The following is a 26621-nucleotide window of genomic DNA, read 5'->3' on the forward strand; positions in this document are numbered from 1 at the left end:
ATTTTACATTTATAAATGGAATCACAATTTAAAAAAATTCTGAGGATGAAAGAAGAAATAAAATTACAGGTTTGCCCCCATTTGAGATCTTGCTGAAGTTATTGGTATCAGAGGAAATATTATACTTTGTACAGGGACACTGTGCTGATACGAGTGTGATCTTCTGAACATAGAAGATGCCACCAGTTACTTTGAGCCTCTCAATATTTGGAGATAGAGACAATCTCCTTTTATGTCCATTACAACAAGGTTGACATTATCTGAACAGTTTCTGAAAGTGTGTTGGGGTGCCTGGGTGGCTCAGTCGGTTAAGTGGCCGACTCTTTTTTTTTTTTAATTCTTCATTTAAATTCAATTAGCCAACATATAGTACATCATTAGTATCAGATGTAGCGTTCAATAATTTATCAGTTGTGTATAACATCCAGTGCTCGGATCTCAGGGCTGTGAAATCGAGCCCTACGTGGGCTTCCACGCTGAATGAGGAGCCTGCTTAAGATTCTCCCTCTACCTCTGCCTCCCCCCCACACATGTGCTCTCAATGAATGAAAGTGTGGAATACTTAGTCTCCAGTGGCCTAGTGTCTGTGTAGAAAGACCACCCAAGATTAGGAACGCTGGATGCCACTTTCAAAATTTGCAGAAATGGAACTGCTGTAAAAGAGAACTTACTGAAGGAGACAGTGAGAGTATAGTTAGTGAAGTAAGGTAGATTTGAAGCTTAGCCCCATATAAACTCATGGGAGACTTTTTGAAAAGAAAAGAAAAGACAGCATTGTGTCGCAGAGGGCAGAAAATTATAAGGGGGATTTGGACTCAGAAGAGGGCTTTATGCCAAGTGCTGAGGACTGTATGACATTCTATCCAGAAGGCAGTTCTTCAGATAGTTTTAATTCATCTATTGCCAAGATGGTGTGACCAATCTTGACATAAAGAGTCCTTAGTTGCTTTCTTGGGTTTCCCATTTAAAATTAAGTACATTCCAGCTACACATATTAAGAGCACATATTTATGATGAGCTCCTTTTTATGAAGCTCAAACAGAGAATGGCAAGTTTATGCCAAGACAGGTTTTCATGGAAAACTGATACATGAAGTTATATAAGGCCCTTACATCCCTGTATTGTTTACTCCATGAAACCCCATCTCTATCCTAAAGCTCCAATAAAAAGACTATAATGATAACCTTCAAACCCTATTCAGAGAAACAGGAAGACTCTAATGACAGCAATACTTCATTGGGAAACCAGATAATATCTTCCTAAGTTTGGTTTAGCTAGCTAGTGAAACCTCTAAAGCCTCTGAAATAATATAAAAATTCCAAAATATTTTTGTCCATTCAAATAAAAGCAGAGTAGGAGTCATACTTGCTTAGAAACTCTTTGAGATTAAATAGACCTTCCTTTCAAACTGAGAGTAAGTATTCTAAAGACTTTTTCCAACTAATGCCATTGTAGTTTAGAATTCCAATGTCAACTACTTTTACCTTAAAGGTAAAGGTCCCCCCATCCCACCCAATGAAATAAAATGCTTTTGAAGGCTAATGGAAACAGGGAATTACTAGACAAAATCTTAGGAAGAATCTAGAACTTAGTCTACAGAGACCCAAGTGCAAGTCAAAATTTGGAAGCACTGATGCCCTAAAATCTCCTGTCTGGGACAAAGGAAATCACGCAGGCACACTGCAGGTAGGACCCCCTTCTCGGTCACGGCCACAGTCAGCTTGCTTTTGGAGCTCCTCTCGCTCTCATCAAGATTTACTTTGAAAAGGGGCGCTGCCTCCCATATCCTACAATCCCATTCTTGATGTTCCTGAAATATCCCCTTTTTCATTAAAAGGTGTTAAGCCTGACCTTCAATCGGGTTTCTCAACACTGCCATTATTGATATTTGGACCAGATCACTCTTTGTGGTGAGGGACTGTCCTCTGCCATGTAGGATGGTTAGCAACATCTCTGGCTTCTATCCACCGGATGTACCCCCTTGCCCAGGTGTGACAACCAAAAATGTCTCTAGACTTTGCCACATATCTCCTGAGTGGCGTTGTGCCCAGTTGAGAGCCGCTGCTTTAGATGATAATGAAAATAACAAATAATGGTTATAAATGCTCCTGTCACCTTTTATCCTTCTCATAGAATGAGGCAACATGATCGGGGCTAGAGACACCATCTGGGATATATGAATGCCATGCTCAAGTCTGGCTCTGTCCTTGCCAGTGGACCTAGAGATAATCTTTGTATCTCTTCAAGGCTTCACTGCCTCATCTTTAGAATAAAGATGCATTCCTTCATTAGACATTCACTGAATGCCCATTTATATGCAATATGAATGTAAGAGAGCCGCCTTCAAAGTTGCTCACTATTTAGTGAGGAGATAGAGGTAAACAATAATTAAAAGTTTTCCATTTAAATTAGAGGTCTCGCACACCTTGATGAGGAATGAGATGGATGTTGGAGCCCTGGGCTAACCTCGGATTAGATGGGCACCTGTGCTGTGTGTCCCCCGTGTGCATGCGCTGTTGTCATCGGCAAGAGCCGTGCCAGCTTCCCGGCCCTGAGCTGCCACCACCCTCTCCTGGATGGCACGGCCAGTGACCCACACCTCCTCCTCACTCTTCCTCGTGAGGGTGAAGTCATTCCAACCCCTCACCTTCTTAGCCTCTTGCACGTTTCTCAGTCCCACGAAGGCTCTTCCTGTTCGCCTCTGTACATGAAAACATGGTGAGTAACAGGGACCATGCCAGGACGGCGGGCCCTGATCAGCAACTTAAAAATAATCGTTCATATCCCAGGGGAAGTCCACATTTCAAAACTTCCTCCCGATTTTGCCCAAATGAGGTCATTCCCTGACCAGTGCTTGCCCAGCAAGCATTCCAAAGTCCTGTGCAAACACCCATTCAAATTAATACTAGAAGCCAGAGATAAAAGATTCTCATAGCAAACCACTTCACCCCACCCCTTTAAAGATAAAATGACGCCCACACAGAACAAGGACCACCGTCTTTATGGCATGCCAAAGTGCAAGTTGAAGTTGTATTTATTTTTAATTATTTCATGGAACCCAGTCACGTTTTATAAAATCTAGAGCATTTCTGGAGTAAACTCTCCAGCCTTCAGTTTCCTAGTGTGTGGAATATGAATAATCCAGACCTCATGGTTTTCCTTCAGCGCCCCCAGCTTTAGCCCTTTCTACCACTTACTGTGTCTTTGAGTGTGGAAGGAAAAAAATATCGCTTAGAAACTTCACTTTTCTATTTTTTCTACTTATTTTGCACAATATTTTGTCAACGGTCAATTCTGTAAATGTGAAGTCAGTTTAACTGAACTGAATCCAACAGGCTGGTATCAGTCGTGGTAATCACTGACAAGTTTGGAATTTGTGTTCTATGCAGATTTATGTCAACTCTTTTTCCCAGGACTGCTCCCTACCACCATAAATTGACAAGACTGAATTTATGAAATACTTTATACGCGATGCTTCTTGAATTACTACTGCAGAGCCCAGTATCTACTGACACCCTCACCCCATCCCACAGAGAGATTCCTTGTCCTCCAGGAAGGCTGTGTGATACCTGGCAGGTCTCTCCCACATACCCAACCCCAGGGCCTGTGCCAACACCAGGTAACAAGGTAAGAAGCCCAAATGAAAAAGTGCACTATTATTCTCCCAGGTTCAGAAAACCCATCTCTTTCTTGGAAAAGTGTACCTTCTACACTTGGCAGAACAAAACCCAAGCTCACTGGCTCTTCACCCCGAGTGAGTCAGGCAGTAGTAGTTTTTCATGACCATGCAGGTGAGGAAGAGAGAAGAAATTACCATCCCTAAGATAGATTGAGTTCCAGAGTCGGCAGTCCGATAAGAGAGACCCAGTCCAAGCACTGTGCTAGAATCGGGAGTCGCTTACCTTCCATTCTGTCTCACAATCAGAAGAAAACACTTGTAAATCACATTCTTTTGCCATTTTATTTCACAACAAATAATCATGGAAATGGTCATTTTTTATCTCCCATTATTAGGATTGTTACTGAATGCTGAAAGCCTGCCTCTGCACGACATTTTCCTCAGCAGCTTTTGTGTGCATTGTCTCTTTTTGCCCTTATGACAAGGACATGAAGTAGATACCACTCTCCACATGTTTGCAGACGAGGACCCCAAGGCTCAGTATTTGACTTGGACCCAAGCTGTAAAACTTACGCTACAAACTGGGCTCTTTCCCACCTCTATAAAGCTTCTTCACGCCAGTGTCTTCATCAAAGACCGATATGCCCATCACCAGGCTGTGTTTTCTCTAAAATCCAGTCCACATACTCAGCAACTTTGGTGTAGACACCTGGATGTTCTCTGCGGGCACAGCCTTCACCCCAACTGGTGATACCCACCAAATGCCAGATTCCGTTGTGTTTACAAACTAAGGGACCGCCTGAATCCCCCTGTGTCACAGTGGGTGGAAAAATAAAGTAATAGAAAGTATGACAGTTGTGCCTTTAAAATTCTGTAGCCACATTGCATACAACACACATACAGTTCCTTATAGTTCTTCAGGTGGCTTATGTTCCTCATTAGCTGTTGGATGTGATGAAAATAATTTAATTTAATAATGCATGGTTGAATTTTCTGTTTAGTCCAACAAGGAAATGTTGACATCATAATCTCAATGTCAAATGGATCTAATGCTCTAATATTTTAGTACAATTATATGTACAATGGTGCTCCCTTTAAACATAATATGCTTCTGCACAGATTGTAACATATATATAATAAAAATTATATATATGCATATATATTCAGTTCATCAAAGGTTGCTTATGAAATTGTTGGATTATTTGGCTCTGAATTTTTAAAGAAAAATATAATGAAATATACTATGGAGAATATATTTTCCAGTTGATTTTCTCAAGCAGACCACTGTGTGTTTTTTCATAATTGAAAGTATTACCTTACAGGCATCTTTTCCTCCTTCTTTATAGCCAGCACAGATCATCTGTTTGGTTATTTCATAATCTCTATATTTTTTCTGGCATTCTTCTCTTGGTACCAAAGGAATATTTGCCTTTTGCAGGGTATTTTGAATTTCCCCTATGAGGTAACCAATATGAAATTTCAGAAGGAGGAAATACAGTGAGTATGAAAATACTAAAGTCTTAAAGCAAATCAGAATAATGAACTTTTCATTAAGGTCATTTCTTTAGATAAGAATAGTAAGGGTGAAAAAGTAGAGTTAATCACACCAACAGAGAGAGAGAGTAAAAGAGAGAGAAATTGAGAGAGAGAGAAAGAAACAGAGAGAGAGAGAGAGAGCATGTGCTTTCCCTCTGTCGTGCAATGTTAAGACAACCCCAGCCCCCCAGGCTGACCAAAGACTTTGCCTCTGGATTCTCTGCCATCCTCTTATCTCAATAGAAACCTCTCAGAAATTCCCTCCTATCACCTCCAACCCAAAAGCTGGAAGTCCTTACCTTTCAGTTCTTGTTTTATATATTCAACACGATCATTTTAAAATATATGATTTGGGGGAAAAAAAAAACCCCACCAAACCTCTGGCAACAGAGGAGTAGTTTGTTCTTCGAGTAAATGCAAGTATTTCCCATGAAGAACAATTTATTTATAAATAATTAAATTTCCACCAGTGTCCAGGTTCCCCTTGAACATATGTTGGGAGCTTTCCTTGTTTAGTTAAAGTTACTCTTAAAATTTCTTCCTGTCTTAAGGTACTAGTCAAAAACTTGAAAAAACTGAATTCATTGAATAAAGGACTACATTAGGAAAGAAGGAAAGAGCTTGACATCCTTAAATACATAAAGAATGATGCAAATATTATTCCTTATATTGTCTATCAGGAACAAAATTTTGAAAAGGGAGAATAGTCTGTTTCCTGGGAAATTCAAGGGCAACTGAGATACACCAACTACCCGTGAGCAGGAGTTCTTAAACTGGGGTCCACAGAAAGAATTCACTTGCTCTATAAACTTGGATAGGAAAATATCTTTATTTTCACCAATCTCCAATGGAAGTCTAACACTACCTTCAGTTTTGAATGCAGGCAATAAAAATGGGACTATTAGCAGTATCGAGGACTTCGCCATCAGTAGAGAGTACAGATATTTTTGCATCACAGTCGTGATATTTTCACATGACAGTTAGGGCCGATAACGGAAAATATCAGCTGTGCTCACCACAATTTCAAAATTATGGTAGTTACTTGAAAAACTTGCTGTTTAACATATTAGTAAAGAAACTCATGTGTTACCATATCACATCTTTTAAAAGTATTTTGATAACTCTATTGCAATTTCACTGGCTTCCTTCATATTTCTGTGTGTTTTCTTTAAGTGTTTAAAACACCATTACAGAAGTGGCTCACCAGCTTCATCAGATTGCAGGAAGGATGCATGAAACAACAACAACAACAAAAAGATTTAGAGCCTTCCAGAAAGAGAGATGGTGTGCCTGCCTATACTCCCGGCCCTTAGTATGAAGGCAGAGCGACAGCACTGAGAGATGGGAACATTATTAATAGTGAGGACAGGATAAGCTTGAGTGGTCTTGTAGCGTTATATGGGACCAGTCCTTTATATGAAGTCAAACAAGTGATCTTTATTATTAAGTAAGATGCTTAAAAGGTAACCTTATAAATTTTTCCAGACCCAAACAAAAATACATCTCAGAAATCACTGAGTAAATATTTGAGAATAGATAGATTGGAAAGGTCATGAGTTTGGAGGAAATTTCAGACAGAGGCCAGTTAAACGGATTCACTCCATGTACTTTAACATAAAAGACTTGTTTTAAGAACAACATTTAAAATGTCATGCTGTACCTTTTTCTTTTGTGAAGCCCCATCCGGTTACCCAACAATTAGTATAAGTTGTATTTGTATCAGCTTTGGAAGGTAGGCATATTGGTTTTTGGAATTCTGAAAAGTAGTTTTGAGATTAGAGTTTGGTTAAATAAAATTATGGATATTGACCAAAAATACACACTTTCCTTTTCCCATATTCTCTTTCCATAGGGTAGCACCAAGAAGAATGACCCTTTTTCTTTCTGCTCAGTTGCTAAGGTCAGTGATTCAAGAAAATTTCTCATCATCAGACTCATTTTCATATGACATTTTTGGTGTCAGATTTTCTGGATTAAACCTTAAAACTTGGAACAAAATTTCTGTCAAAAGCATTTAGAAGTTGGTGTGTTTTACCCTGTTTGTGACACTTAATAGTAATAACAGAGTGTTTCCACTGTTATAGGCACTATTTTAAGTGCTGTTTAAGTGCTTTAACTTATTAACTAGAAATTTTTATAACAAACCAACAGGTGCCTGTCATGCTCATTTTACAGATGAGGAAATTCAAGGTGCAAAGAGGTAAAAGCAACTTGCCCGAGGTCACAGAATCGTTACGGGACAGCGGGCGTTCACCAACTGGGGAGCATTGTCCCACAGAGGCCATACCTCCCACCATCACACTACCTGCTTCCCGGAGCTTCCTGCTGCTTCGATGTCTCTACTCAAGTTAGACCTGGGAATTAGTATCTGGCCCTTCTTACCTTTCTATATTCCTAATATGCCCAAAGCAGTAGTAATCCTGCTATTCTTGTCAAAGGGAGCCATGCTTCCCAAAGGACCAAGACATTCACCAGGTGTATTATTTCAATAATGTATATGCAGTTCTATTCCTGCCTGAAGAAACCAATTACTATTTCTTACCCCTTAAGTAGAAGAGATTTATCCAAGTCACAGGTGTCTCCCTTGGCAATTCCTCACCTTCCCCCCACTCCACCAACCAGAAAATAAGGATAATCTGTCTAGATTCTGCCCTCTCGTTCAAACTGATGCGAAAATTTAAACCACCGAACTCAGCTGTATAGCTTCTCCTTAAATATGCTCCGTACCCGTATAATTCAAAGGAGTCTCAAGTTTTATTAGGGCAATATCGTGACCACCGCCATCTGAGATTTTGTAATTTTGGTGAATAATAAGCTCTTTTATTTGTGAGAAAGGTGTTTCTTCTGTTATCTCTGACAGATTTAAAATGCCACTATAAATGCGCCAAACATTCAACAAGGGAAGCCTAGGAAGGAAGAATAAAGACCTATTTGAAACCAGAAAGACCAGCCTTTGATATTGGCCCATTTTCCTTTCAACTTTACCTTTTGAAAATAGTACTTTTCTGGGAAGAAAATACTACATACGGCGTATTTTTACTTATCTAATTTCTCTTCCACACAATTTGTCATCACCACCAGCAGCAGTACTGAATCTCTGAAGATTTAGTTAAAAACACTGAAAATGTACATTTGTGTAGTTCTTTCATGTTACTGTAAGTAAAAATACAAGAACGTTGCTGTCCCAAATCTGAGTGAAACCGGTTGGGAGAGATTCACAGTTTATTATGGGAAAATCCTGCCCAGTTCAGCAAAGCTGAAAGCAATTGCTTCCATGAAATCCAGAATATCCAGAATTGTCAAGAGGTCAGACTGATCTTACGCAAGCCCCCCTCATTGGGCAAATTTAGGGAGGCTTCAGTGTTATTTCAAAGTTCTCTGTCTAGGGCACCTGGGTGGCTCAGTCGGTTAAGCGTCTGCCTTCGGCTCAGGTCATGATCCCAGGGTCCTGGGATGGAGCCTCCCATCGGGCTCCCTGCTCAGTGGGGCGTCTGCTTTCCCCTTGGACCCTGCCCTCTCCCGTGCTGTTTCTCTTTCACTCTCTCTCTCTCAAATAAATAAAATCTTAAAAAAAATAAATAAAAGTTCTCTGTCTGGGCTTCCGGTTGCAGCAAGGCAAGGGGGAGCACCAGGCACAGGGCTCTGAGAGGAATTCCAGGGTGATTTCAGAAAGTAACAGACAAGCCAGGAATCACCAGCTTCTGTAAGGCCAAGCTGAGGAAAACAGGCTCTCCCACCGGAGACCACTGAGCAGGAGAGGCAGAGAGAAATTTCCTAAAAGCCTGGAGGATTCCCCACCCCTGTCATCTTGGAGAGAGCCCAGTCCTGACATAAAGAACCACCTGCAAAATGGACAAGTGACAAGCTGGGCCGTGAACCCGGCACCCTGAGCAGATGCCACCAGCCTGTGGGGATCTCAGAGGACCCCCAGCTCGAACTGCCAATCCTCCAGTTTGCCTTGGGCTGTTAGGGAAAATTATTTGTATGGTTAATGAAAATAAAGCACACTTCATGGCATGGCCAAAAAACAAAATCAGAATACAATAAAAATAAATCTAAAAAATCAAATAATAAAATATATTTTGAGAAGTGTGAAAATTTAAATTAATTCTTTTTTTAAAAAGATCTTATTTATTTATTTGAGAGAGAGAGTATGAGCAGGGGGAGGGGCAGAGGGACAAGCAGACTCCCCGCTGAGTGCAGAGCCCATGCCCAACTCAATCCCAGGACCCTGAGATCATGACCTTAGCCAAAGTCAGACGCTTAACCAGCTGAGCCACCCATGTGCCCCTAAATTAATTTTATTAAATATGAATACATACCAAGTAAACCTAAAATTCTGATCTAAAGCAAAGTCTTATCTTTGGTAAAGACTTGGACATTTTTATCATCATTGAGAGGTGCAAGATGTATTTGCATGAAACTATAGAGAAAATCGTGCAGATAGGGGCAAAGTGGTTTTCTTTCAATTAAATCAGTGTTTTTGTGTATATTATCTCTTATAAACTCTTATTCTTATTTAATTATAGCTTATTTTTTTGTAATTTTTATGTTCCAGGTATAGTGCTAAGGACTTTAAGTGTGTCGCTTAACCCTTTTAATAACTCATGAATTAGATATCATTATTATTCATATTTCACAGGTAGGGAAATAAAGCAAAGAGAGATTTACAAATCACCCAAGGTCACTCATACCTCTAATAAGTGACAGAGCTTGGACTCAAGCCCTGTTCTAACTACAAAGTCTAAGTGTTTTAGAATATTATATCTGATTTTATTCGCTGAACTCTATAGGGTAATAAATTTGCATTTTTGTTTTCATTATTAATATTATTCAGTACCTTTGTGAATCGAAGAGCTGAAAGTAAAATCTCTATGGGCCTGGAAATTAAGTCTTTGAAGAATATATTTGGGGAGTGGCGGATGGAGGTGGTAGCAGGTGGGGCATTTTTTCCTTATTCTTTAAAGCAGGAGTAACATGCCCCCAAGAGTGTCAATCCTGCAAACAGACCACACTGTGTTCTGCTAGGTCAGATCATTCAGTGCTCAGACAGGTCCTATGAGCTATTTGACATTTTGAATACCAGCCCTGCTTTAAAATGTCTTTTGTCAAAAAATAAACTTTGATTAATACACTGACATGATGATCGAGACACTGATCACAGATTCTTCAAAACAAAAAGGCAAGTTAAGACGCTGGATAAGATGCATCCAAAACTTACCCATCAAAGCAATGGGCAGCAGTTAGGACCCACTGGTGTCCAATGATTGACCCTCCACATAGGTGGCTCTGAGCTCTCAGCTTCACTTGCAGGCTGACTTGCCAGGGCCACTCTCCCCAAGAAGAGTTGGTTCCTCCAACAATGCGTGTGTTTGTTTTTGTTGTGCAGACTAAAAAGAGAGTCTTGACATTAACGGTTGGAATTTGAGGTGAGTCAGAGTTCACCTCAGCCAAGGAAAACAAAATACATAATAATTCTATTACGTCAGACTAAGCAAGCTACGAAGACGACACAGCCATCCCTTTACGGTTCCATGAACAAGTGAGGCTCACTCACCAGAACTATCCCCACTTCTACACAACCTCAAAGAATAACCAGAGCTTGCTCGTGTCCCATATGTAATCCTAGCTGGGGAACCGTCCAGAGATAATCGTAAGGAACACTTGCACCTAGATAAAATGATCGGTATAAAGATTAAACCTTCACAGAGGGGGATAATTCATGAAATTGTCTTGCTGACAGTCTTTGAAAAATAAAATTTCACTAACTTCTCTCCTCTACAGTCTTCTGGGCGTAAAGAATAAGTAAAAAACTGACAGCGAATCATCTTTGTACAAGTCTCTTGGCAAACACTCACTCCTTCGACAAAGGTCACGTTCAGTTCTTCCCCTTCAAAATCAACTCCTGAGTAAATTTTGGAATGACAAGGCTCTGTGTGAATTAGAGACATAGAGAGATATAAAATGAAGACAGCGATAAACCCACATTTACCCAGGTTTTCGGTACTGAGGATTGTTTCATCGCCATTACTTGTTAGAAGATCATAAAGTGTATCACATTTTATGTACTATTATTATTGAATCACATTACCAGGTAAGGTTTTGCAGGTTAAAAGGCTATATCCAGATACGGCGTTTTCCTGAGGAGTAGGGGAACTTGGTGTCCCACTTTTGGAAGTCTTAAGAAAGCAAACATTTCTATTAAAAAAAAAAAAAGCAAAAGAGAGAGAAACAAAATTGCATTAAAGCAAACACAAAAGCACTTCATATTTTGAAAAGCACCTCTGCAAATTTTAGTCCTCTGAGAAACTCTTTTCAAAGTAAAGCAGACCACAGGACTCTAATAAATCAGAGATCAAATGTAAACCAAGCCACATCTCCCTCTGAAGAAAACTGATAGGCATAGATAACCTGGAAAGAGGAGAATGGTAAAGGTCCACCTTCTCATTGAAAAGAAAAAGAAAAAGAAAAAAAAAAAAGAGCCAAGACCAAATTCTGGGGGGTTCTGCTGCTGATGCTATTGTATAACTATGCACCTTTCTCTTAGTGCCACCTATGTATAGAAGGAAAAGGGAAGGGGCGCCTGGGTGGCTCAGTCGTTAAGCGTCTGCCTTTGGCTCAGGTCATGATCCCAGGGTCCTGGGATTGAGCCCTGCATCAATTATCTGTATATAATCTTATTGTTTTAAAGCCTGCTTCTCCCTCTCCCACTCCCCCTGCTTGTGTTCCCTCTCTCACTGTCTCTCTCTCTCTAATAAATAAATAAATAAAATCTTAAAAAAAAAAAGGCAGGTTATCAGAGGGTAAAGAGATCAATCAGGATAAACAGGGCTCTAGTTTCTGAAACACAGGAATCAGAGACAACATTAATGGATAGGCTGGCAGTGAGTGGGTTTTACTTCAAGTTAATAAGACAAAACATTAAGATCAGTAAGAAAGGTATGGGATCCTTTTCTTCCATGGATCCAATGCTATGTTTCAGGAAGAGAAGGTAGGTGGAAAAGTCAGCTGAGCTCTTAACTAATCTACACCTGGCAGGAAAGGACCTACTTAATCCGTGGCTTCAAGTGCTCTGAGGGAAATGAACAAAAGTTTTCAAAGATTCAAACTATAAAATTACAGTGATGATAGTATAGTAGCAAATGTTACACAGTCTTACTCACCTTTGTGGTTCTAGATGCCACGCCTTTGTGTAGAATGTAAAGAAGAGGCAGTTGGGATGGTAGGTGCAAATGGTTTGACATACAAAAGCATCTGGGGTGACAGCTCTGGTGATGTCCACATCTGAAAATGTGAGGTGCTGGAAAATGTCCATGCGGCAACCTATGAACTCACAGACGGAAGACAGTCCTCAGCAAGTGACACGACGCTCAAGTGACCTGTCCTTTGTCATCATAACTGAGGAAATTATGACGGTTACTTATAGTACCAGATATCCTAAGTGAAAACAGTGTCTGTTAAAATATCCTCAGACTTGTTATTTGCCATTTGGAAGAAGGAAAAATTGGTCTAAATCTGATAAGAGATGGACTCCTATGTCAGAGAAATGAAATACCTCAACCTAGGCTCTTAGCTCCATCCTGACCTGTGCAAAATATTTAGGTTACTTAGCATATGCTCAGAGTTTCTTTCTCTTACCCTGAACATGAATTCCGGATTTTAGGAGATAAGGTTTAATGTTACATTTTCCTGAATAATATGAAAAAGATTTTAATAAAAACAGATTAACAAAAATATCAGGTAGCTAACAAAAATGCCATGTGTCCATTGAAATTAGAACAGTAGAAAGCCCACTTTCATTACCTGTATATAATCTTATTTTTTAAAATATTTGATTTATTTATGGGGGGGGGGGAGAACAAGCAGACTCCACACTGAGTGCCAAGCCTGACACAGGGCTCGATCTCAGGACTCTGAGATCATGACCTGAGCTGAAACCAAGAGTCGCATGCTTAGCCAACTGAGCCACCCAGATGCCCCTAATCTTATGTCTTAATTACACTTTTATTTGTGTTCATATTATTTACTCAGTTTACTCAATTTGATGACATAAATTTTATTAAAATTATGGAATAATGATAGCAATTATAAGAAGGACAAAAAGAGTCCTAATTTAAATGAACATAGTTGTATCAAGAGAAAGTACCTCCCGTGACATAATATCTACATAGGGGCAGTCTAGGAAATTAGGTCTCAACTAATTAAATCTTTCAAAAAAGAAAGCAAAACACAGACTCTGGAAGCTGGAAGAGAATTTACGGTCATCCATGCCAACCTACAACTACATCCCCTAAAGGACGTCCCTGACAAGTTGTTTACCTTTTACTAAGATATTTATAGTGATGAGGAGCTCACTACCTTATGGCAAGGCCCAATTCTTTTCTGGACCATTCTAGGTGTTAGGAATGTTTTTCCTATTTTCTTCATAGGAGCATCTACCTTAATCTGCCTAATGGAACCACACAGATTAATCTAATCTCTAATGAAAGCCCTCTATAAACAAAAAATTAAGACAGTCATCCGGATCTTTTTCAGGTTAAATGCCTTTAACCTATTCTTCTAGCCAGTTTGTGTTTTCCATTACTTCTAGATATCTTACTTTCCTGGTTACCCGCTTTGGAAGTGCTCAGGGTTGACCATTGCTACACACAAAATACGCAACCCAGAGCTGTATGCAATGTTTCGGTCACTACCTGACCCATCCAGGTGACAAAAACACAGGAGCTATCTTGTGAAGACCATTTTCTTTTTTAAAGCTAGTGTTTTGGTTTCATTTGTTTTGTTTTGTTTTGTTTTATCAAAGGCACTACAGGATGTGAGTGGGAATGACAGAGGAAGGACCTCTGAAAATCCTCTCCTCCATGGAAGTAATGAGAGCATGGGCAAAATTGTCAAAATCAATGTTTTCAGAACTCTAGAAATTAATAAAAATTAATCAAATTATAACAGTCCAGGAGTACTTATTCAAGAAAAACAGCTGAATATCTATAAGAACAGTGAGTTTTGTGGGGTTTTAATTTGCCTTGTTCCCATTCTCCTCTCCCCAGCACCATGGAAACCTTGAAAACAGCCCCACAATCGTGCTGGAAACCAGCCAGTAGTCTAGCAGCCCTAGAGGGGGTGGAGTGGGTTTGGGGCTACTCCAATACTCCATCCCCATCCCCAGTTAAACACCATTATTTGACCTGTCTGGAAATTCTCAGGAAAATTCCACTCACATGGATTGAGTTTATTTGACATGACTCAGAGCTTTCTTCAGTATTAACAGCTTTTTCCTTGCAAGTGTTTGTCAAGAGCAAAGAAAAAGAAAACAAACAAAAAGTGCCAGTTACGTAACATTGCAGCTTCCTAGGGCAACAGTAATAGCTGGAGCAAACAACAAGCTGACAAAATTCTTAAAAGGAAAATGAAGGGAAAGAGGGTGGTGGTGAAAATCTTTGCCATATTCCTGGGACTCTAGAAGGCCATATACAAGTACAGGGCTGCATGACCAGGGCTGTGCACATGTCCATGAGAGATCTGAGAAAGTCCTAAGCTCTCAGGCTGGCTGATGTTGCGCCCTGGGTCAGCAGAAAGCAAAGGCCAAGGCAAAGTTGCGAAATGCCTGTCTGCACATTGATGGCATGCCTGACACTCCCAAAAATACCCCATCAAAGGCTAGGAAACTTACTGGTTCTGGGCATGTAAGGACTGGAGGAGAATGGAAACAAATAGGAAAAGAGATGCCCTGTTGCCAACTTCCCAGTCTCCCTCAGGGGGTCCTCACCCAGCACCTGCTGCGGAGTTTGGCGGGACCTGGCACTGGATACTGTGTAGCATTGAGTACTGGTGATTCAGTTTCAGTAACATCTTATCACTAACATGCTGGTCACTAAATAAGGTGGAAGGCCATGACAATTTCCTGGATAATTGAATTGAAATTACCTAAATGTCTGAAACTACAGCACTTTCTTGATTCGTTATGGTTGAGTCATTTCACTAGACAACGGACACCACCAAGAAATGACCTTAGGGTTTCTCTGCAGTATTGCGGCACTCGTCCCCTATTATCGCTGTAACAAATTATCGCTAACCCAGTGCCTGCAAATAACACAAATTTAGTATCTCACAGTTCTGAACGTCAGAAGCCTGGAATGGGTCTCCCCGGGCTACAGTCAAGATGTCGGCAGGGCTTTTTTCCTTTGGGAAGGTCTATAGGAGGACCTGTTTCCTTGCCTTTCCCAGCTTCTAGGCAACCTGCGTTCCTTGGCTTGTGGATCTTTTCTCCACCTTGGAAGCCAGCAGTGTAACCTCTTCAAAACTTATCACTATGACCTTTCTATCTTCCTCTTTCTCTTATAAGGACTCTTGTGACCACATCAGGCCCACTCACATAATCTGGAATAATCTCCCATCTCAAAATCCTTAGCTTGATCACATCTACAAAGCCCCATTTGCCATGTAATGTAACATACACATGTTCCAGGAATTAGAATACGGATGTCTTTGGGGGACTCTAATTCTGCGTGCTATAATCACATAGGGAAATAGTAGCCATATAATTACCAATTTCTGAGAGTGCACAGGGCTTCAGTGAGAATCCAGATACCACATTAGTCAGCACCTTTATACTGATGGGCGTTCCTCCTGGACTGTTCTTTAAAAGACAGGCGTTTCTAAATGTGAAGAAAAGAGGTTACTTCTCTTCCTAAACTGCAAGATGCATGTAGCAATCCTTTTTGCATTGAAATGACCCTTGGTCAGTGGGAAATAAAGCAATCAGAGCAATGACTTGGATACTGAGTGTGTCTGGGGGTTTGTGTTTTTAATCAAAGAGACATTTTTCTGCTCTGCACAGGGAAGGTTAGGGTGAGAATGGGATGGGAGACATTTTTCAACCAAACCCTCACTTCCCCAAAATGGAAATTATTCTCCTTAGCAAAATGACACCAGAACCGAGTAAATAAATAAGCAGAGTGGTTAGGTCTAAAAGCCCTATTTGGTCTTCCATTGGGGGAAAAAGTTTACAAAGAGTACAATTAAATCTTAAAAGCACCATCAGAAAGAACAAACACTATGAATGTACTTACCGGTACGCTGCATTGTAAAATCTTTCAGTGGCATATGTGAAAAATTGGCAGTGAATGCTGTTGGTGCACATTTTTTGGCATTCTTCAACATTTTTTACCTTAGAGACATTAAAATTGACTCCTCTCATATCAATTCCTTTATGAATGTCTCGGTGGCAAGCTGTACAAATAAAATACACAGAGCAAATTTGGTCAGTTTGCTTATAGAAGTAGATCATCCGTTAGGCAGGGTAGTTTTGAAGGATTCTGTTTTTCACAACTGCTCTTTTAATTAGGGGATTTAGAATTTTCATTACATCATGACATTATCAAACTCTACTTAAACACATTCCAATATGTTTTAGAGCACTAGCATGGAGAAGGAGTTACTTTGTTTCCAAAACTGTAAGGTATGTGTAACTATATAGGTAATATTTCACCCTGAAATTATCAATGAGCAATGGAAGACAGACAAATCTACAATAGTGAGGGTCCTGATGATTGTGCAAGGGATCTGCATTATTAAGCAAACTGATGTGCCCTCAATTTCTTGCACTGAGTGAAGGAGCTTCTCTATCTCTTTGCTTATTTCTCAGCTTTCACCTACTTCTGTCTGATTGTGAATTTCATTGTAGGTCCTGTCATTGACATCTATATGTCAAATCATTATAAAAGGTGAAGAGTTTTGTATATTCATGATGAAACCATCTTTATTCTTGCTTTAAAATTTTGTTAAATTCCACTTTCAGTTGAAATGAAAAAATATAGGTAATTCTTTGGACAGATAGTGAACCAAATTTATGATTTAGGCTTTTTTTTTTTTTTAAGCACTCAGATTTGTTAGTTAGACCCTTGGATAAGGAAACCAGCAGTATAAACCATGATCTGCTGTACGTAATGTTCCACTCCTAAGAGGTTGAAAAAGTCAAAAGCTAGATTTAATGATGGTAATGACAGAAAATGTACAAACTAGTAGGAAAAACTACATATTGAGGTGGGCAGGGCGGTGGATAATTCACAGTGATTCATGCACATAGGAGTTTGTAGATTCTAGAAATGAAGTCTCTTTCCAATTCTGCTGTACATGAGAAAAAAAAAATCAGCTGAGTTGGGATAGGATACTTACAAACTAAAAACTTTTCTTTATGATCAGTGGAAAGCTATAAACCTATCTATAAATGTTTTAAACCAAAATTGGTCCCGAGTTTAGGGACTCTATGTCCTTGGGAGCAATTATTCACTTTAATTTGAGATACTCAGGGAGAGTTAGGAGGGAACATTAAATAAGTTCTGTAAGACTAAGTTTGAGAAAAAAATAACAATAACTAGGAGTATTGAGAAAAGCAAAATACTGTTCTTTAAATTTTACTATGATGGCATAATTAAAAATAATGCTTAATCGAATGATTTGCCCTAAGTTGTATTAAGATATGAATTTGATCTTATAACATAGGACATGTACTCGTCCTCAGGTAAACTACATATTGGCTAAGTCAGATCTCTATGTTCCTAACTAAGGACTGGTTCCTATACAAATGCATGCACAAAGCACACATATGTATTGAGGGAGTCGTGTTAATGGGGGAAGGGAGGATAGAAAACTTTAAAACACCTGAAATTTGGGCGCCTGGGTGGCTCAGTTGGTTAAGCGACTGCCTTCGGCTCAGGTCATGATCCTGGAGTCCCTGGATCGAGTCCCGCACCGGGCTCCCTGCTCGGCAGGGAGTCTGCTTCTCCCTCTGACCCTCCCCCCTCTCATGTGCTCTCTCTCATTCTCTCTCTCTCAAATAAATAAATAAAATCCTAAAAAAAAATAAATAAAACACCTGAAATTTGAAACTACAAAATTAACTGTAAATAGTAAAGGTAAAATAGCAATGATATACAGTCACAACATGTTTATTTCAAGGTTCTGCCAGCCCATCAGTTGAGAATCTTTTCAGTACTTCTCGCTTTCAAATCAGTTATGTCAGAGAAATAGTTCATCTCCCTTAAATTAGGACAGGATTAGAAATTGTTTCCCAAGACATTAGTGGCAATAAGTGTCAGAATTTAAATTTCCTGGCCTCTTAGCCCTCACATTTTTTTCTAAGAAGTATGATTTTCATTAGCAAGATTTACAGAGCCCAGACCTTCAGTTTGGGGGCTTAATGAGGTTTCTTAACTTCTGCATTATTGACATTTGGGACCAGAAAATCTTTGTCATGGGGGCTTCCCTGTGCCTTGTGGAATGTTTAGCAGCATCTCTGACCTCTGTCTACCAGATGCCAGTAGCATTCCCCTGTGTTGTGACAACCAAAAATGTCTCCAGTCCTTGCCAGCTGTCCCCTGATGAAGGACAAAATCAGCCCTGGCTGAGAACCACGAGTGTGCAAATTATCTCAAGTAAAACAGGGATAGAGACGCCCTCTGTGTTCTCTTTAAGATTCTTATCTGCAATCGGGGGTGGGAGAAGGGGGCAGCTATCATTTGAATGTGTATTCACTTTCTACAAATCTTACACTGTAGTGCTAACCTCATAAGCAATAGAGGTTCCTTGAGCTTGGAACTGATAAAGACGAGATGGAGGATACATCCAGTTAATCTCTGCTATCTTTCTGAGTGCTCCCTTCAAATGTCCACGGCAGTACAGAGCTTATGCAGAAGACATTTTAAGGTAAACCCATTATTTGCTCAGATTTAGCTCAGAAATCGACAACTTACCACTTATTTGATGACCACATTGCTTTAAGGAATGTCCGGAAATTGCATTTGTCCGTGACACTCTTGGCAGGATTCCTGCAGCACTGTCTTTCAAGAAGCAACCAAATCTGTTTTTAAAAGTACTTTCAGTTAGAAAGTAGAATAATAAACACACATTGAGGAGATGTCTAATGTTTTTTATACACTAATAAATATGGCAGAATAAGGAAAATAATAGAGCTTCTCTGATGCTTGCTGGAAAGAACACTCTTAGAGGAAATTCCATAAAATCTAACAGTCTTTGTAATACCTAACTTCAGCATTGTTTTTCTTTCTTAAAAAACACTTTTAAGTACAGAAAGTCAATCATATTAAAGAGGTAATGATTTTTCCCGTGTTCCTACAATTTGGGGAATTATGTTCTCACCTGGTGATTGTTTTTACTTAAGAAATTAAATCAGTCATGAGAGTTGGATCTATCTATGATGTTCAGCTTACTTACTAACTCCTTCTAGGTTCCCACTAATGGTAGACTTCATTCTGTCTTTAATGTCTATCCTAATGGCAATCTTTCACAAGGATTCTTGAACCTAACTCAACTTAAAGTTGATCCCTCTCACACAGAGTCTGGGTTTTCTGTACAAGTTTAACATGTAGAATCAGGGGGTGATGATCTAATTCCCAGTTTTTAAATTCAAATGGAGTTAAGATAAAAGAAAAGACCTATGGATATGGAAATGGGAACAACGAAGGAATGCTCATTCTGGATATTGATCAAAGTGAGAGAAAATTGTGATGAAACCATGGCTACACTCAGTCAACTTTATGACCTAATAAGATCTTCAATGGCTATTTTTTCAGGGCTCTTACTTTTCCAAAATGCCAGTTAATAATATATATTTGCATGTGCATGCACACGCACTTACATACGCATGCACGCACGCACATGCACACACACACTAATCATACCACAGGTGCCCACTACAGGCCCATTCAGAACAGACCTTTCCCGAGGTCACAAGCTCTGGATCTTACTCAATAACATTCTCAACAAAATATTTGCCTTCCATTATACCTTCTTAGGACTGTGCCATCCACAAATACAATCCTGAGTCAGATAGTATGTTCCCTTGTTCAGGTGAAATATTCACCCGTTTTTAGACCCTTTCTTGAGACAATCACTCAACCCAGTGATTTTCAAGCATTCTTCCTGAGGCCTTGGATAGACACTGCCTAGTGTCTATGACTTTAGGTCAGTGCAGCAACTGTTTGACATGCATATTGCCAGGCCCAAGACACTTTGGCTCAGTGGGCTGAACCATTTGGGTCTGAGGCTGTGGCCTAAGAATCTGCTAATGTAAGAACCACTCCAGGTGATTCCAGTGAAGCTGGCCCTTGGACCTCATTTGAGAAACATAACCCTGCAATATCTACACCTTTTTGTACACAACTCGTTCTATTTTGAAAAATTACTGGCTTCTCCAATAATGACATACCAGCTTTTACCTTTTGCCTGTGTCATTAGTGGAACTTTCAGGAAGAAAACTGAAGAGCAAACACCTAGGATGGAACGTGCACATCATCTGACAGTGTTGGGCATTCGGGGTGTATGTGGCGGTTAGGTCCCCACCTCTGAAGAAGGTATTTTTATACAGTTGAGTCAGGCATCCTATGATACAATAATTGAAAAAAAAAACATTAATTTGGAATGAATGCAAATAATTATTTTGATAGAACTATATTTGTGTTCTGAACCTTCTTATTTCCTCCACTAAACACCCAAAGAGCTTTACAACAGGACTTTAACTATAGAGGTAGAATGAAACATATTGAGGTGACTATTTGAACAAGGCATAATGTTATTTAAAGTCATTCTATGGATACTTCTACATAAAAAAACTTGGTTGATTTTTACAAAATCATAGGATAATTTGCACATAAATTATCCACAAAAAAACACAGTTCTAGCTTGGTTTCTCCCTGTAGTCTAACACGCTACGAAAATACCATGACTTAAAAATAACAGGCAGGGAGGCACCTGGGTGGCTCACTTGGTTGAGCATCTGCCTTTGGTTCAGGTCATGATCTCAGGATCCTGAGATTGAGCCCTACAGCCAGCTCCCTGCTCAGCGGGGAGTCTGCTTCTCCCTCTCCCTCTGCCCCTCTCCTCTCCTCCACCCCTACTTGTGCTCTCTCTCTCTCTCAAATAAATAAATAAAATATTTAAAAAAAAATAATACCCAGGGCGCCTGGGTGGCTTAGTCAATTAAGCGCCCAACTCTTGATCTCAGCTCAGGTCTTGATCTTAGGGTCATGAGTTCAAGTCCCACATTGGGCTCCATGCTGGGTGTGGAGCCTACTTATAAAGTAAAATAATATAAAATAAAATAAAATAAAATAAAAGGCTTCTAGTTATGGAATAAATAAGTCATGGGCATAAAAGGCACAGCATAGGGACTATAGTCAATGATACTGTTACAGTGTTGTGTGGTGACATATGGTAGCTAGACTTGTGGTGTGGAGAATAGAATGTACAGAGAGGTTGAATCACTATGTTCTACACCTAGAACTATTATAACATTATTTGTCAACTATAGTCAAATAAACACATTAAAAAAAATGTAGGATCTCTTTCTCAAAACCTTTTCATAACAAATAGCTCTGTAAGGGGAGTTAGAGGCAGACTTCAGTATATGCCTCTGACTTTTTTGTTTTGTTTTGATCTGTTTTTACGGAAAGAAGTTAAGTAACTGAGTCTCAGGGCAATACAGACTTGCGCAAGACCCACATGCCTAGTGAATGTACTAGGAGAGAAACCTAGCTCTTTTCATTCCTAATCCTGTTCCCTTTTCTAGTGTGCGATGTCAAATATTGTTCCTCATCTCAGTTTAATTTAAACAAACCAAGACTTATTGGGTACTTATTGGGATCAGTACGTTTATTTGCTCGGTTTCTACAAGAAAATGCAAATGCATGCATATGCTAAATTGAAAATCCATTTGGAACTATTTGCTGTTTGGAATTGTTCACAGTTCTAAAGTACCCTGCATCCCACATATTATTAGAGTATTAAGTGCTACCTTTACCGTTCTACTGTTTCATATATTAAAAGTAAACTTTAATACATGAATTTGAGTTTACCTTGAAAGACCCGCTTTAAAGTCAGCTTAATAAGCTTTTCCAACTCAGGCAGCGCATTTATCTGTCTGTCAACTGTCTGTTAACCACAGGAAATTCCAATGACAGCTTTGTCCATCCCTAGGACGTCTATTTTTGTATTGCCCTTCGGGGAATGGGCAGCTTAGACACATGTTTCATTAAGCACTGAAGATTAGAATTTCCTCTGCACTATCCTACCCCTCTGAGGATTCTAGCCATGAGCTCTATTAGGATGACCTAACCCAGCAAGATCGATTTTCTTCCTCTCGGAGGTGTGGCTAAGATGATTAACCCTTCGGTAAGTTTCATTTTTAGAAAAAGCAGAGATCCCTTCAGGTGGAAGCTTATGGGAATACAAATTGCCAGGTGTATAGGCCTAGATTTCAGATACACACAGAACCCTGAATAGCTGGTCCAGTGACAACGCTAACTGCAAAGTGACCTGTGTTTTAAATAGTTGGTGTATTTGGCTGATTCCTAGTTACCAAGCAGCCATCCTCCCCCATTCCAGTGCACAAACATGAGTACAAACAATACCCTGTGCTAGCCTGGGAGTTCCCATTCTGCAGCTAAGCCTTTGTGAACTGCCATGTGACTTGGCTGATAGAATGGGGCAACTGAAACACACCAACTTTGGAACAGGCTGGGAGGAAAGTTCTAATAGGTGTTCTTGCTTATCCTCATAAGTTGGAAATGATGATGATAATGGTGGTGACAATAATGAGGATAGGCTTGTTCATATTGTATTTTAGAGTGTTTTAAAGCACTGTTACATTAAGTTATCCCATAACATAAAATAACGTCACACTGTCTCGTGTGTCCATGGACTTTGGGCAGGTTATTTGGTCTTGTTAAAAAAAAAAAAACTACATAATCGATAAGGAGAAGAAAACACTACATTTAAAAAAAATGGGCAAAGGATATGAAAAGGTAATTTACAAAAGAAACACAAGCAAATAGTAAGTATAAGAAAAAATGTATAAGTACAGTCAAGTTAAAACAGCTGATGCCATTTTACTCACCAGATTAGCAAAAATTTTTAATTATCTAAGTTACCAATGTTTATGTACTGATTTTGCTGCAAATGATAAAAAACCTAGTTCAATGTGACTTAGTATAAATGAAATGTATTGGTTCAGAGGCCAAAGTCCATGGCAGATTTGGCTTCAGGAATCACTGGACAGGGTACTGGGCTGATCCCATCAAGATTGAATTTGTCTTCATCCCTTTGCTCTGTTACTGTTGCTCTCAGGATCCACAGAGTGACAAGGTGCCAGAAGCTCAGGGCTTTGCGTTCTCCAATAGTTCAAGTCAATTGGAAATAATAGTAAGAAGAAGAGTCTTATTTCTAGAAGTATAAGCAAAGGTCTCGTTGCAGACCTTTGGCTCTGATCGGGTCACTGTAGCCAGCAGGATGTGTGCCCCTATTTACTGCTTGGGTCACAACCTCAGAGACCCAAACTTGGAGGCAGCAGTTTCCCAGAAACAAATTAGGATACAGTTTCCAGAAAGGTGAATATATATCAAGTCATATAGACAACTACTGGAGTTGGCCTAAGTGGGATAAATGATCATTCTTATCTGCTGGTGGAGAGGGTTAACTGGAGAATCACCTTTTTGAAAGATAATTTCATGATGTACATCACAAAACCTTCCAAAATATTCACACCTTTCTAACATTTTTATTTCCAAAATTTTATTCTACAGAAGTAACTGAATGTATGTATAAGAATGTGTATACAAAAATACCATGACTAGGGAAGATTACTAAGCTCTAAAAAAATATGATATGTATAAAAAGACAGCTATAAATGGGAAACATAAGTTATAAACAAAGTATCTATAATTAATAACATCTTTGTTAAATGTGTAAATAGACATGTGTAGACAAATTTCTGAAAGACCAAAGAAAATTTTTAACAGTGGCCATTTCTGTGTTTTAAGACCACAGATAATAGGCAGTTTCTCATTTTCTGCTTACCTGCACCTCTAATTTTCCTAGGATGATCATAATTTTTTTTTTTTCCAAAAAGATAAAACTGAAGTGGCCATGGTCTATGGCATCTCTGGCTTCTACTCCTCAGCATTCAATGGATTTAATGATCATGGCTCAAAAAAGCAATTAGACATGGGGGGGATTTTGGTTTAGGAGGGGAAAAACAGCTTCTTCCTGAAGAAATTATATCTCTTTACAAATGTAACCCTTATCCAAAAGGTGTTTATCTTAGCCATACATCTGAGAGGTAGGTAAATAACCATTATGGTATGGCCGTGTTAAGTCAACACAGACTCAGAATCTACCCATAATGGTGGCTCAGAGAAAACTCCATTCCAGAACGATTGATGAAAAACAGTGTCCAGAATCATCTTTAGTCCCTGAAAATTTAGTGGAATGGCTAGAGAGAGAAATACGTTCAAAACCTGGTGTTGAAATCAAAACTATTCAAATGGATGATTTACTAATTTAAATTTAAGCCAAATACTTTCATTTCTGAAGCAGTTCCCCAGTGGCCTAAAAGAGTAAAAATACGCACCCGGTACCTATTACAACACTTGGGTTGGATCCAGACACTCTAAAATGTCTACACTGAATATTCAGATAAAGTTGATTTTTAAAATATATTGATAATAAAAATAGAGGGCTCAGTGTTTAAGATCTTTTTTGTAGAGAGTCATGTGCTAACAGCAGTTTCTGCCCACACATGCCCAAAGACGTTCTCACTTCCGGGCTCCCCCACCCTGGTATGTCTCGGGCAACACATCTGAGAAGTGGCAGTTGCCCCTGGATAGTAAAAGGATTTGTGTCCTGACTTCTTGGGTCTGCCTCCTTCCCAAAGCTGTTCAATAGTTTTCTCCAGGGCTGGCATGTCTTGTTAACTATTTCTCTCCCACACACAACTTTAGATCTTAGAGACAATCCACTCACCACAGGAAACGGTAGCAAAGAAGCAAGTGAGATAAGCTGCTTGCCTGAATGAAATCATCCTAAAAGAGAAAGCAACACACGCGTGATCCTGCTGGTAACAGATCATATTTAACATGAACCTTCATTTAAGGTGATAGTGATCTTCTTATAAATGTCTGCATTGCAAGTCTAAGCACATAATTACCAGCACAGGGAACAAGAGCTTTCTGTATATTTTATGCTGGAGACTTGGCACAAGATACAAACTGAGATCTCTAGACTACTGTTGTGTTCCTTGCTCACTTGCCACCGATATTGTTGATAATTATGGAAAGGGAACTGGTAGAGGGGAATTAAACGGCTGTGAAACCTCTTGACTTGAACAAAAAGAAACTGATTGTAAATAATGGCAATAAATAATGGCAAATAATAATGGTTAGGGTCCAGAGTCCCTAAGAAAAGCTCTCAAAATACTAATGCCCATTGAAAAATTTTAAAGCAGTCAATATTCTCTTTGATTTTAAAATATCTTACGCTAAAAGATTTCATATAGAAGAATATCAGTTTCTTCTACACTCTATAAATACACCAGAAATTAGAACACATACTGATAGCTTCTTCTCAAAGTAGAATTATGCTTAATTAAAAAAAAAACTATTTGGAAGCAATCAGAATAATAGAAATTCTCTACCTGAGAGCCCAATGGCTTCTCTGGCTCTGGAGGTGAGGGTGTCTCTCGCCACTTAAAAATGGATGGTCCTCCAGCTCTCCTAACAGGGCACTGCACGCAGTATTTGCTTGGCTCTGATATTGACTTTGGTTTTCTGCCAACAGTTTCAACTTTTTGTCCTGTCAACATATTCTATGAAGGTCCCATTCCTGTGTTCAGCTATTTAATATATTAACTATTTCATTTTAGGGCCCCACAATGCATGCCCAGATTTCCATTTTTAAAAATGTGCATAGCATTCCCCGTTATTTGGAGTCATGCAGCTTAAATCCCATTTAACTATGAAATTTCCCATTGCAATTACCTGGATGACAACTGAATGAGGGATGGGTATGGGTAGTTCCTTCTGGAAGGATCTTTTGACTAATGATATCTATGCTTTTCCACATCGTCAAAGAAGCATGTAACACTGAAGTTTTGAGTATGGAAGGGAATTGGAGGATGATTAGGTCCTTCTCTCACCCAGTTTAGGAAATTATATATAGCAGGAGTTGACAAACCACAGTTCACAGACCAAACCTGGCCCAGTGCCTGTTTGTGTAAATAAAGTTTTATTGGAACACAGCCATGCCCATTCATTCATGTAATTGTCTATACTTGCTTTCATTCTACAACTACCGACTTAAGGAGTTGTGACAGACAGTATGGCCTACAAAGCAGAAAAGGTTTACTATCTGGTGCTTTTCAGATGAAGTAAGCTGAAATCTGCTATATAACACTCTTAGCAGTCAGGATGCCTCATCTGGAAAAAAATATACTGGTTTTCCTAGAAATCTGTTCCTGCCCAGGGAGTTCTATTTATTTTTATTTTTAATAAAAAGTCTCCTTATATACTGAAATATATCTTCTTGCAACTACTTTAATATTTTAAAATTTATTTATTTATTTATTTATTTATTTATTTATTTATTTATTTTTAGCCTGTGTGTGGAGCAGGGTGAG

The 26621-nt window shown here is 39.3% G+C and overlaps 1 protein-coding gene across 3 annotated transcripts in view; it reads right to left on the reverse strand.

The window, feature by feature from the left end:
- Window positions 1-2954: 2954 nt before the first annotated feature.
- The window catches only part of KLKB1 (kallikrein B1), a 36686-nt gene continuing 13019 nt past the window's right edge, over window positions 2955-26621 (reverse strand). For 2 of the 3 annotated variants that reach the window (XM_032413593.1, XM_032413592.1), the window contains exons 2-15: window positions 24971-25029; window positions 20392-20554; window positions 18907-19013; window positions 16225-16384; window positions 15701-15810; window positions 12319-12478; window positions 11247-11353; window positions 10925-11087; window positions 10713-10825; window positions 10377-10545; window positions 7883-8061; window positions 6816-6911; window positions 4935-5074; window positions 2955-4428 (exon numbers count right to left, since the gene is read on the reverse strand). In XM_032413593.1, coding sequence (XP_032269484.1) covers window positions 4249-4428; window positions 4935-5074; window positions 6816-6911; window positions 7883-8061; window positions 10377-10545; window positions 10713-10825; window positions 10925-11087; window positions 11247-11353; window positions 12319-12478; window positions 15701-15810; window positions 16225-16384; window positions 18907-19013; window positions 20392-20554; window positions 24971-25028 — 1905 coding nt within the window. In that variant the 5' untranslated portion in view covers window position 25029 and the 3' untranslated portion in view covers window positions 2955-4248. The remainder of the gene's footprint in view (window positions 4429-4934; window positions 5075-6815; window positions 6912-7882; window positions 8062-10376; window positions 10546-10712; window positions 10826-10924; window positions 11088-11246; window positions 11354-12318; window positions 12479-15700; window positions 15811-16224; window positions 16385-18906; window positions 19014-20391; window positions 20555-24970; window positions 25030-26621) is intronic. The other variant, XM_032413594.1, reaches the window with a different exon arrangement.

Source organism: Phoca vitulina, unplaced genomic scaffold (assembly GCF_004348235.1).
Source record: "Phoca vitulina isolate PV1807 unplaced genomic scaffold, GSC_HSeal_1.0 scaffold15, whole genome shotgun sequence".
NCBI classification, from domain to species: Eukaryota; Metazoa; Chordata; class Mammalia; order Carnivora; family Phocidae; genus Phoca; species Phoca vitulina.